The sequence below is a fragment of the Coptis chinensis genome, chromosome 7 (assembly GCF_015680905.1).
Source record: "Coptis chinensis isolate HL-2020 chromosome 7, ASM1568090v1, whole genome shotgun sequence".
Lineage (NCBI taxonomy): Eukaryota > Viridiplantae > Streptophyta > Magnoliopsida > Ranunculales > Ranunculaceae > Coptis > Coptis chinensis.
The window spans coordinates 65,129,661-65,143,240 of record NC_141462.1 but is presented as its reverse complement, the minus strand read 5'-3'; the positions used below and the strand labels follow the sequence as shown (position 1 = coordinate 65,143,240).

General features: G+C 41.2%; 1 protein-coding gene across 1 annotated transcript; it reads right to left on the bottom strand.

Annotated features, from left to right (window-relative positions):
- Nucleotides 1–2,153: 2,153 nt before the first annotated feature.
- On the bottom strand, nucleotides 2,154–2,687 carry LOC147488423 (uncharacterized). Its single transcript, XM_086574372.1, has one exon. The coding sequence runs from the start codon at nucleotides 2,685–2,687 to the stop codon at nucleotides 2,154–2,156; it is 534 nt and encodes a 177-aa protein (XP_086430498.1).
- Nucleotides 2,688–13,580: the final 10,893 nt, after the last annotated feature.

Genomic DNA, 13,580 nt, shown 5'->3' with positions numbered 1-13,580 from the left:
TCGAAAATACACCGCTTCTATTTTGTCCACCACACGCACTAGGACTGAACTAACCACATACTCCGTGGCCCCCAAGTACAGATACAGCTTTTCCCCAATCTCGGGCCGTGATAGCAAAGGCGCTTTGCCCAAATATTTCTTCAAGTTTTGGAATGCCTCCTCACACTCCGCGGTCCATACAAAGTCCGGTGTGCTCCTTAATAATCGATATAGCGGTCTGCATTTATCGAATGACTTGGAAATGAATCTATTCAGTGCCGCTACCCTTCCTGCTAACCGTTGTACTTTCTTCACATTCTACGGAGATGGCATCTCTACCAGGGACCTTATCTGCTCGGGATTAGCCTCGATTCCCCTATGAGTAACAATATAGCCCAAAAACTTCCCTGTAGTCACCCCGAAAGTACACTTCTCAAGATTCAGTTTCAAATTGTACTTACATAGTATCCCAAACGTTTCCCGTAACCCCTCTATATGTTCCACCTCTGTTATGCTTTTCTCTACCATGTCGTCTATATAAATCTCGATTCCCCTCCGGATCTTGCTTGCAAACATTTTTTCTCCCAACCACTGGAAGGCTGCCCCTGCATTTTTCAAACCAAACGGCATCCTCGTGTAGCAGTATGTACCGCCCTCTACCACAAATAATGTCTTCTCTTGGTCTGGCTCATACATCGTAACCTGATTATACCCCATCGAAGTGTCCATGAAAGAAAATATTTCGAACCCGGCCGTCCTGTCCACCAACTCGTCTACTCGCGACATGGGATAGCTGTCCTTCGGGCACTCTAGGTTGACATCGGTAAAGTCCACGCACATACGTACTTTCCCATTCTTTTTCGGTACCGCGACTATGTTTGATAACCAGTCCGTGAACTCCACCTCTTGGATTATCCCTACCCCCTTCAATCTGGCAATCTCTTCCCGAATCCCCTCCGCGTATTTCGGTCTGAGACTTCGCAATTTTTGTCTCACTGGTTTGGCATCCTCTCTCATATGCAGGTGGTGACATGCGAACTCTGGGTTCAACCCTGTAACGTCCTCTATCGTCCATGCAAAGACATCTTTATTATCTGACAATAACTGTATCAATGTAGTCCTCCACTCCTCAGGCAAACTTGACCCTATCGACGTGATCTTCTCCTCTTCCCCTATCCCAATATTCACTACTTCTATCTCGTCAAGCGTCTTGGGATCCGCCGACGCCTCATCATCCCCCTCCCCAGAGGTGCACTGTAACTGCTATGCTAGCCTCTTCCTAGGGTTGGAAGTTTCTCCTTTTGACCCGCCGATCAAACGTTTCACGGTTCCTTTGTGACTATTCTTGGCTGTTACCTGATCCCCGTAAACCTCATACATGCTGGTAGGTGTGGGGAACAGTATCACCTGGTAATACGTAAATGAGACCGCTTTCATCTCATGAATCCACCGCCTTCCCAAGATTGCATTGTATTGTGAAGCCGCATCCACTACCATGAAGCGGGTGAAGACGGTCACCGGCCCCGCCGTCACGGGCAATAAGAGTTACCCCATGGGCTCTGTCATACTCCCGTTAAATCCATACAAATTAGTGCGCGAAGGGCGCAGCTGCTTAGGATCAACTCCCATTTCCTCCAAGGCTCCTATGAACAACAGGTCTACCGCACTTCCACAATCGATCAACACCCTTTTCACCATGTAATTTCCTATTGCAACTGTGATGACCAACGCATCCTCATGTGGCGAATCCACTGCCCGTAGGTCCGTGTTGCTAAAGACGATTTTATCCTTCTCGGCCGCTGTGACCTCTCTTTGTCGTGGCCTATTCGTCCTCTCATTAATTTGTTGGATGCTCACTGTCCACCGTATCTTGTCTCTATGGGCATTATGGCTCATAACTTCCCCACTGTAAATTACATTGATGGTTCCCAGTATTCTTCCCTGCTGCGGCACTCGCTCTTCATTCCGGCCGTCTCTCACAAATTCTCCCATCCTCCCTTTCTCCACCATCCTCTACACCAACCACTTGAGAGTGTAACAGTCATTCGTCTCATGATTTCTTATCCGCATACCGCATACTTCTCGGGTCCTTCATATCCCGTAAACCCTTTATTAGCGGCAAAATCACGGCCGGTTTGTTCAATGGAGTTTGTTCGACCGCAGGTATGGCTTCGTCAGTGACTCCCTTCGGATCCCTTCCGGCTTCGTATCTCCGTATCCGGCATACCACTTTCTTTTCCAACGCGTTCCTTCTCCACAACCTTCCCCCGCCTCTTAGAATCTTTTTGCATAGAGTCTTCATATCTTATATATTTTTCCACTCGTGGATACAACTCATGTAACGTCGCTATCTCATTATTTGCTATGGACTGGTGAACTCCGGTTCCCAGACGCAATCCCCTTTCAAATGCTATCACTGCTGTCCTCTCATCCAGATTCTCTACCTTCAGTGTCTCCGCCTTGAACCGACATAGGAACTTTCTAATTGACTCCGCGGACCATTGTCGCACATTGAACAGAGCCGTGATGTCCACCACCCTCTTCTTCTGGTATATGCAATGATCCACGAACGCCTGCTCCAACTCTTGAAAGTTCTTAATGCTCCCAGATGGCAATCTGTAGTACCAATCCGACGCGCCCCCTTTCAGACTAGCCGGGAACATCATGCACCGCAGACCATCAAACCGAGCCTCCTGCCATAGCGGCATATGCTATCTAAAATGATGGATGTGGTCCGCCGGGTCTCCTTTGTCGTCGTACCTCTCAAACCTCAGCTGGGCGAATCGCTTGGGAACCTCTGATGCCCATATGTCATCTGCTAGCGGGTTACGGTTCAACCCAACCACCACCTGGCTGGCCGCTCCCCCACGCTCCTTCGTCTGCCGCTGATTGGCTTCCCTATCATTGTCTATCATTTCTTGAACTTGCTCCATTGTTAACCCCGCCACCGGGTTTTCCACTAGGTTTGGTCCGGTCTCCTCCTCGTCTCCAGATTCCTCACTCCGCTCTTCCCCTGCCTCCTCCTCCATCTTCTCTCTCTCTCTGTAGCTCATCATTTTCCTCTCTCAGCCTTTCGATCTCTTCACGCGATCGACGACGCCTCTTCCCCTTCGTCCTTCTTCTTCAGTTCTTCCCCTCCTCTATCATAGCTTCCCGGACTCTCGATCCCTAACTTTTTTTGGCCTTCCCGCTGCTCTCTTCGGTGCCATTTCTGAGTTGCTCTTCTCTGTCCCCACAGACGGCGCCAAATGTATAGACCCCTAATTCACTACTACACAAATGTCTAGCTCTTTAGTTCACTCTTACACAAAATGTATGGACCCCCCTTTTCTCTCTTTCTTTTCTCTTTTTTCTGTTCCTCTCTCCCTCTTTTTCTCCAAGTGGGCCTCCTCTTTTCTCCACCTCTTCTCTTTTTTATATTCCCCTTTTCTTCCTCGGGACCGTCCACCTGTCCTGTCATCCTACGACCCCAATGTAGACCGTACACATGCCACCGTGGACTAGGGTTCCGCGGCCTTGATCCACTGCTCTTCCTCGTCCTTGCGTATGTTGCTCCCTATCAGCTGCACCGCGGACTCGGTCCAAGAGGTACACATCATGCTATTACAGCACCCTTAGGCTAGCTGTGAGGTGATAAAGGCTAAGTGGTTGCACAAATTTTTTGACTACATAACTCATTTCTTAGTTATATATCTAAGTACATGTATATGGGCCTTAGTTATATAGGATTAATTATGGTGTACAATACCAAGGTTTTAATTAATCATTTAAAACTTTTCAGTGAGCATATGGATTTCAGTGTGCAACCTGGAATATAAACTAGAATTGATACCTAATGTGGAACCATTATAATATAGGAGGCATTGAAGATGTTTTAACACTGAAAAAGAAATACATAACGGCAGGCAGACACCACATTGCTTCATTCTCACACTTAGTCTCATAAGTGATTGCCTATTGGGAAAGTAGAGTTCTTGAAGCTAGGTCTTTTTGTAGATAGTTGATATTTGATAGCTTCTACCATATTTACTTCATTTGATTTGAGTGTGTGATACTTTCTTTTTTTCTTTGTCTTTTTATTCATCTTTATTATGGGCAGTGGAAAGCACAATGTGTATGATTCCATCGGATTCAAGAATATGATTATTAGGTGAAGCATGTGATGAAGTAAACATCATTTTAATCTATAAAAGAGGATGACCTTCGGAGTAATAGTTTTGAGAGACAATGATGAAACAAGAAAGAATTGCACCAACTAGCTCCTTTGCATGTTTCCTGTTACTGCCAGACCCCAATTTGTGTTGGGCAGACCTCGAGTTGGGTCGGGGTCTGCCCATTGTGTTGGGCGCAACTCATAAACCATACACCCCCCAACCAAATACTAATAAACTGGCAAACCGGCAACCCCACAAACCCACACACACTCGATTTCCATTTCGCGATTTTTGCTTCAAACCCTCGATTTTCTCGACCAAAAACCCACAAACACTCAGAATCATCCCTTCTCTTCAAACACTCGAATAGCATCTCTCACTCGATTTCTAAAGGTAAGATCCTAAAAATGCGATTTTTTTTTGTTTGTTTGTTTGAATCTTTCCCGAATGTGTGTACGTTATCTTGCACCTAATTGTTAGTTTCGTGGGATTTCATAATCAGATAATCCAGTTTGTGATAAAGTTGTTTAATCACTTGGTGAATATATGTTCTCTGCAATGCTCTGTTCCTATGTTATTTTAACTTGAAATTATGAAATTATGGTGTAACTCATGAAATTATGGTGTCTAGCTAGAAATTGCTACATCTGTTTTTCCACTTCATTCGTGATATGTAGTGGGGCTTGGGCTAGTCTTTATAGGTGGCTTTAAGAAAGAGCAAAAGTGATTTCAAAACCGTTGTGGTTGCTATCGCTGCTATATATACGTAATATTTTTAATGCCCAGAAGAAATGGCTAGCTTATATTTGTTTGTTATTTTAATCTTTTGTATTTTTAGTTTCTTCCATCATGTTAATGGAAAAATATTTTTTGCATTTTTAATCTAATTGGCGTTGATATGGGTTTGTTTGATATTTGTTTGCTTTATAAACATTTAAATGGGATTGAATTATTAATTGAAGATATTTTGTTTGTTTACTTGATTGGATTTATAAGAGATGAATGATTCAAAATAAATAAATCATTAAATCAAGCAATGAAGTTATGAACTTATTGTCTCTCCTGTTGATATCACTAGATTTTTATTTGAGGCCATATCGACTGGAGTACTGCTTGTTTTCCTTAACACAGAGAAAGGAAAGAAACTGTTCTAAGTTGTTGGCGTCTTTGAAACTATACTACTTATATAGCTCTGTTTCAAGTAACTGTTCTATCTTTCTATCTTTTTTTTTTATATATATAATGTTATGTTTGATTCAATTCTTTTGAATTCTAGACACCCATTTTGTACATGCAAATCATAGTAGGAGTGTGACGCTTAACTAAACTAATTAAGGTCCCGACTACCTACCGTCCTACCCTGGTACTCTCGTGCATGGTCGTAAGGCTTCTTTCCAGCTAAGAATTTTCCATGAAGATCATGCAAGTACAAAAGATTAAAAGTTTTTGACATTTTAGTTTATGTTGGACGTCCCAAACTAGCAAGAGAGACACCAAAATTCATTAATGTGTATCACCGACACTGTACTTGCCTTGAACTCAAGACCACATGGCTGCATTTAACTTGCATCTATGCCATATGCTCGAATCCAACTTAATAACTGATAGCAATTTTTCTATAATGCCTCCTGCTATATATGTGCAAAGTAGATGCATTCGACTCTACAATTTTCTCTGGCTTCTTGATCTTGATGTGCTATGTATACAACTGTGACTTTAATAGCTTCTACACTCAGTTCATATTCATTAGTTTTTTAGTTAGAGACTTAAGATCGAGTATCGGCAGTTGTTCCCCTTTGATGCTGGTCTTTCTATGCCCTTTCATTTTTCCCATCGAGTTTCAGCTCTTATATTGTCTTTCTCTTATGCTGCGTCGACTATTTTCGTTTTACAAATGTGCTTCTTTTTTCGATGTTCATTATCTCCATGGCAGCTTTAAAGTTTTACATGAGTCGTTCTCGTAAAGTTTTCCTAGTCGATTTCGCATGCTACAAACCTAAAGATGCATTGAAATGTAGCTACGAGACCTTCATGAATCAATTAAAACTGTTGGGGGTATTTTCAGAAGAAAGTTTGCGGTTTAAGAAGAATATCTTGAATAAATCTGGGTTGGGAGAGTCAACATACCTTAGGCATTAATGAGGTCACCACCAAATCCATATTCATGCATGGAGGAGGCAAGAAAAGAAGCAAAAACTGTTTTATTTGGAATTTGGTGATTTCCGTTTATTAGGTTTTAGGATTCAAGTTTATTTCTAGCATTACTTTGTTCTTGATTATGTTATTCCTCTTTTGTTTCTTACAAGATATCTTTTTTAAAAACATGTTCAGATTTTTATTGGGAAGAGTAGTGTCTTTGATTCTCCAGTAGCTCAATTTGAATAAGGTGAGGTGATTTAATCTCACATGGTGTACAAATTGCTATTTCCTCTCCTGACATTTATATTTCAATCGATTTAACTATAATATAAAAAAGAATCATTCATTAAAGCATTTTTCATATCTAAGAGGTTTCCACTGAAAAATGCTCTGTTTTGCAAACATTACCTAGTATTTGAAATTGATAGGTGCTCAGTGTCAAGGACCACTGGAAACATCATCATGCATGCATGCATGAAAGAGATATTGTTGTTACAATTGTGCTTCCATGCTTGGTACCGGCTTACCGGCTATATGAAATTATGGAACAAATAAGTATAGTGAACAAACACTTATATTGGTTGAATTAGATTGGGTTTTTTTTGTTTGTGTATGGAGGGGGGATTTAATAGAGGAGTATAGTTTGCCTAGATCATACCAATACTACTCTTCTCGTATTTAGGGTTTATTGATTTAGAAATTGGTTTTCGGTACATATCTGGGTGTTTGATCAATATTAGTTCAAAATGGTCTAGTTCATTACTTGGGAAGTAGTTCTAGTAGGTTATTGGTTAAACAAACATGTGTTGTGGAAAATATTGGTTTAGATCATTAGAGAAGTGAGAAATCAACTTGTAGTCTTGTAGCCATTTTAAGCATATTACTTGTAAGTTTAACAGATAGCTAGGCACATCACCTGTTTAAGATTGCTTGATTTACTACACAAATATTGATCGTATGGGAACTACACACCTTAGATATAGATTGGCATGCACACCGCCTTATTTCGTTCTTTGTTTTTTCACGTTGGTATTGCAACAATTTGAATTAGTTGAATGTCTTATTTTTAACTCCTATTTATTTTGTAGCAATGCCTCGAACAAAGAATGTGAATGTGAAGAATGTAGCAAAAAGTGTTTTCACGGGTGCTAAAAAGTTGTTAGGTGGGGGGAGTAGTAGTTAGGGTCGCGATGAGGAGCCTGAGAAAAAGAGAGGAAGGGGAACAACCACCTCGGCATCAGTTCGTAGAGGGGATCGGAAAGCCGATGATTCCAGTAATGTTGTAAGTAGTGTAGAGTTAGGAAATCAAAAGAGAAGAAAGGGGACAGTTCTGAGTGATCTAGATGTAGATGTGGATGTAGATTTAGATTTAGATGCAAATGACAATGACGTAAATATGGATCGTGGGAAGAGTGTAGTTGTAAGTCATGCTGATAGTGAAGAAGATGACGAAGAGGGTGTTGATGATGTAGAAGAGAAGAATGACGAGGAGGAGGAGGACGCGGAGGAGGAGGAAGAGGAGGAGGAGGAGGATGAGGAGGAGGTCCCTGAAGTCCCTGTACCTGTACCTCCAGTGAATATTGTGAGAAAGTCCAAAAATGACTTGGAGTTCCAGAGAGGTGTTTATGGAGGTGGCCCTAGTGTGTCACATCTGTTGTATGACTATGCGGTGCACGTGGCTCGCGATATTTGGGAGCGGCAGGAAATATTATCATATATTGTCTATTAGTATTTAAATTTTGTATTAGAAAACCTTGTGCATACATTAATACTGAGTTTTTATTGTTTTAGGTGGAGCGAGGGGTGTTGAAGTGTCATGGGAACCTAAACAAGTTGGTACAATGGGATATCGTCGGAGAGTGTTCAGACTATTCTAATTTTCATGTGGAGCTTCAAAGGACCGGCTTATGTGCTCTGGTATTAGGTGTATATAGGCATCAGGATCCTGTGTTGGTCTCTGCGTTTGTGGAGAGGTGGCATCCAGAAACCAACACGTTTCATATGCCGTGGGGCGAGATGACAATCACGTTGGATGATGTTTCCCAACTCTTAGGAGTTCCGATCAGAGGCAAAGCAGTGACTGGGGACACTAATTTAACCCTGGAACAGGCAAAAAGACTCCTCCACCAAGGTCTTGGCATACCCATGGATAAGATAGATGCGGAGATGAAATCCAATAAGTTCACTTCCAAAGTTAGGATGGATTTCTTGATGAAGCAGTTTGCTGGGAAGATAACGGATGAAGATTTACGGGACAAAAATGGGGTTGTTGTGAAGAAGGCGTCAACCCAAAAAGAGTTGCGGTTTGTTGTGAGAGCTTATTTGTTGTTTTTCTTTGGATGTACCGCCTTTACCGACACGTCTGGAACTGCAGTTCCCGTTTGTTATCTGAGACTACTTATGAAATTTGTCGAGATCAGAGACTACTGGCGTGGGGGTGCAAGCCTTCATCGGGCTTAGTTATGTGGGTCTTGGGACTACCACAAGTGCCAAGGTGAAGGGTGTTTCAGGCTATTTCACTCTCCTACAGGTATTAGTTTTTTTGTTTTTCTTTTCAATGTCAATTTTATCTATCTATTACAATATTAACTGGGTGTCTATATTAATCTAGGCATGGATTTATGAGTACTTCCCGGTGTTCAGGCCATCCCCAAACGATGACTATCAGTTGAGCATGTCGCGTACTCATAAGTACTCAGTTACTCAGTCTTTTTATACTAGCACAACAGCTGCATTGAAGCATACCCGAGCGATGATTGATAATATGACTTGTACCGATGTAAGCATTTTTGTATGTAAATAGTTTTATTTATTAATTGATATTATTAGTATGTGATTAATGACTAATTTCCTCGATCATATGCAATTTGACAGGTTGAATGGTATCCCTATACTGAAGTCCGAGTTACACGGCCGGTGGATGAAATAACATTTTTCAAGGGATTTATATGCTTTCTTGATAATGTCGAGCAGTACAATGTTTCGAGGGTTGTGCGTCAGTTGGGTCATATGCAGTTTGTACCTTCAGATCCCCCAAGACCAAAAACCTCGACTCGAACTACTTCCGAACGCGGGTACGATGTGAAATTTAATATTGTGTCTTCCTATTAAAGTAAATGGCAGAATCACTTGATACAACTTGAACATCGAGGACCCATTCCGTCTTATCCATGGGAGTGTGTTAGTAGATACATGAGTTGGTACGAAAACAATAGTCATATTCGAATGATAAACCCTAATCATCTTAATCACTACTCCCTACAGAGTCTTCCATATCATAATTTGGCGAGTTAATACCTTACAACGTTAGTTTTTTTTTTTTTTTTGTTTTGTTTTGGTATTTTATAAATGTAAATGTATATACTAATGTAGTTTTTCGTTTTAATTTTGACAGCACCCCGTCGTCGATGAAATTTCTCGCTTGCTCAATCAAGACCTGCAATTGGGTGGGACTGCGATTCCAGACGATGCACAGAATGAGCTCATGGAGGCATACAATTTGACCCGGTGCAAGTTCATTGGCGGACAATATCGTTAAGGAGCATTAGATTTAGCAATGTTGAGTTTGGTTAGTTTAGGGCTTAGTGTGTTGAGCATTGCCAGTCTTGTTGGAAGTGTGTTATAGAGGCAGTCTTTTGATGATGTTTATTTAGATCCTTGGTCTATCTTGTACTAGTGTTTTTATGTGGAGAAGTTGAAGAGATTGATAACTGAGCTGTTTAGTTTTTTGATGTAAGTGGTTATCTTGTGTTGGAAGAGAATGATGTAAGTTACTCTTGCTGGTTATGTGAATGGTTTGTTTGTCAGTTCTTAATCTTATGTGTGCATGCTAGTGTTTAGTTTCCTCATAGAGTTCTAAAAGAGTTCAAATTGTCCTGCTGCTGATCTATTAAGCGAAGATAACTTTATTAATAATCTAATGCAGAACGTAATGTTTAGTGCCATTTTTTTTTTTTTTGGTTACATGTTAATATTTGAAGTTAGATGATATTGTATAACAAGTACTCATTGTTGTTTATGTGAGGGTTAACTGAGAATGGAACTTACATGAATTAAATTTTCACATGAGTTCTTGTATTTTGTTTCGTTTTATATAATCTTGTTGCCAATATGCCAAAACACCATTTTTTTGCTAAAACATTGATAAATTGCCAAAACACGAAACATCTATCTTTTTGCCTCTTGAATGGTGTGGCCACACCGTTCAAGAGGCAAAAAAACAGACAAGTCTTTTTTTTCCAAGTTTTAGTCTCAAACGACATGGCCGCACCGTTTGGGACCTAGTCCAAACGGTGTGGCCATGTTGTTTGAGACTAAGTCCAAACGGTGTGGTCACACCGTTCAAGTGGCAAAAAAATAGACAAGTCTTTTTTTCCAAGTTCAAATCGCAAACGACATGGCCACACTGTTTGGGATTTGAACCAAACGGTGTGGCCATGTCGTTTGGGACTAAGTCCAAACGGTGTGGCCACACCGTTCAAGAGGCAAAAAAACAACGAAGTCATTTTTTCCAAGTTCAAATCTCAAAAGTCATTTTTTCCAAAATCAAACAAACATACATACATCCATACAATTAATTCGACAAAAAAATACCATCAAATTTAAGAAAATTGTATCAAAAACCAAATTACAATTCCAACCACATGAACATTAATTACATAGACTTATTCCTAGTCAACATCTATTATTGGTATTTCGGACCCATCATTAGTGTGCTCGTCTTCCAATACTAAATTGGGAATGTTCAATGCCGTAAATTGCGCTTGTCTTGCTTGTAATGCAGTATCCCAACTATCTGCAATTAAGTGTCGAGCTCTACGCCATCTTCGCATCGGTTTTGGAACCGGACAATCATCAACAAGTTCAACATGGACAAAATGACATCCCTGTACGTAAGCGGTACCCAACACTTTCTTTACTCTCTCAGGATTTGCTTGGGTTCTCAGTGGCAAAATAAGATGGCAGTACATACTTCCTAAATGTACGAGGACGACATTAAATCTCGAAGCAAATAGATATCCAAACCAAAGGGCATGCTCATCCACTTACCGGGGGTGCCCAACCGCATTCATGGGAAATTGTAGGTTTCGCATTACCTAATCCCAATCGCGGAGTGTACAATGTATAGGGGGAGGTTGTCATTAAGTTCTTGTAACAACTCATTTCTCATCCACGGCCACTCTTCCTGACTTCTTCCCAGTGCAATGCACATTGCTCTATACCCGCAATTGCTATCACCCACAGGGTCATCCACTTTAACAATATATTTGTGCAGTTCTTTTGGAATATCCAAACCGTAATGTTTCGTCCCCCTTAGGATGCCAATGTCTAACTTTTAAGGTGATTTTTTAGAAGAGTTATTCCGTGGTGTGGTTGTTTTAGGTAGTAAAGGTGATTTTTTAGAAGAGTTATTCCGTGGTGTGATTTTTTTGGTGGCAAAGGTGGTTTCGGAGAAGACTTCTCTACAGGTGGGTTTGGAGTAGCATATTTCGATGGTGGGGTGTTTTATGAGAAGGCTTGGAATTTGGCGTACATTCCGATTGTTGCGACGAGACCCACTCTTCATGCTCACGTTGGGAATGTTCAAAACCAGATGAATCTCACTTTGAAGAGTTCTCATCCTCAGTTGGAAGCTTTCTCTTGCAGCTACCCTTAGGCCGACCTTTGGTTTTCGCCTTCTCATGAGGTGGTTCTAGCCATGTACTTTCTGGCATAGCAATCTCCATAAGTTTCCTAACCATAACCCTCTGCTCTTCTTCAGAAGCCATTTCATACCTTTTCATAAACATATCCATCGAAGGTCTACAATCGGGACCAACACCCACCGACACACTTGGAAAAACAGATAGAGTTTTCCAAAAGGGATCGATAGCACTCAAAGATATGGAACGTTCTTGCTTTTGAAGTTCAATGATTTCGTGAGCACATGGCAATCCATGATTGGTGTGCAAATAACACCGACAAATGAACTCAGAGTCCTTAGCAGCACGGCTTACACGGGTATCTAGTTCTTCATAAAGCAAGTCCAAACATTTTCTTAAGACCAGGTTTCTGAGTTCACAAAATAAAGGAATCCGGTGGTGGTGCTGGGTTACAATTAGACTCTTCTCAAACGTACCTCTAATCTCAGACAGCTAAATCTCTAAAATCGGGTGGATCAAGTAAAACATACTTAGAAAATCATGTCTATTTGTGTTTCCTAGAACACGTTTCACCTGAGCATGACTTCGACTCTATTGGTTGTTGTACTCCCAAAGTGAATGTGTTGATCTGTCCAACAACATACGAATTGATCCTTGTAAGGCAACCAAGTCTCTCGCAGATAACTAACAAAATTGGAGTACTCAACCCTATAGTGTTTTTCCAAAGCAGCAATTCTACGGTTGAAGATATCCTCAGTCCTCGATTTCATTACAGTGTTCCATGAGAACTGGCCTTTATCTACAAGTTCTGTGGTGGGAAAAAAATCATTGCATTTCTGAAGGACGCACATAGAGATATGCCATCTATAGAGATGCTTGTGCGCGTCAGGAAACACAATATCAGCGGCACTCATCAAGGCCAAGTCCCTGTCAGACACGATCACAGATGACCTTTCTTCACCCAGCAAACCGTTAAACTGACGCAAAGCCCACTCATAATCTATCGCTGTTTCGGACTGGAGCAACACTTGACAGGACCGTGAAAGACTTCCAGGTTGAAGTCACCCCCACAAACTGTAAAAAAGGCCACCGATACTTATTGGTTTTGTAGGTTCGTCTATGATGAAAACTTTTGGAAAAGTCCGAGCCATTTTAACACTGTCGGATGGGCCCATAACAATCCCGTTATCTCATCCGTATTCATATCCTCTCTCACCTCCTCGAAATAATGGTTTTCTGCTAACAACTCACGTAATCTCTGCATTTGCGAGCAATCGCTCATATCCAATGTCCTCACCTTGTGCCTGGCATTGTAGACTTGATATATGCTAGATAGGTTATCAGGAAACCTATGTCTGATGGACTTCAAAACTTCTTTAGGCTTAACTCCATTTTGAGTCATCTTTGACAAGAACTCGAATTGTGGAACAGTCAGTCGAGTAGCAAATGCATGTCCTTCAAGGGTCTTCGTCAATGGATGGTTGTGAACACCATTAAGAATGACAATTTTCCAACTATCGACAATGCCGCGTTGGAAAATACATCTTAACTTAAATGGACATCCACGTTTCTTGGTTCTCGTATTTCTCTTATTAGCTTTCTCTGCTTTTTTGTGTGAACGATACACGCCCGAACTCTCGCAATCTAAATCCAGCCTTGGTACTCG

Bases quoted from the DNA above. Each gene is read 5' to 3' on its own strand.
- LOC147488423 (XM_086574372.1), bottom strand. From the start codon at position 2,687: ATGCCGCTATGGCAGGAGGCTCGGTTTGATGGTCTGCGGTGCATGATG.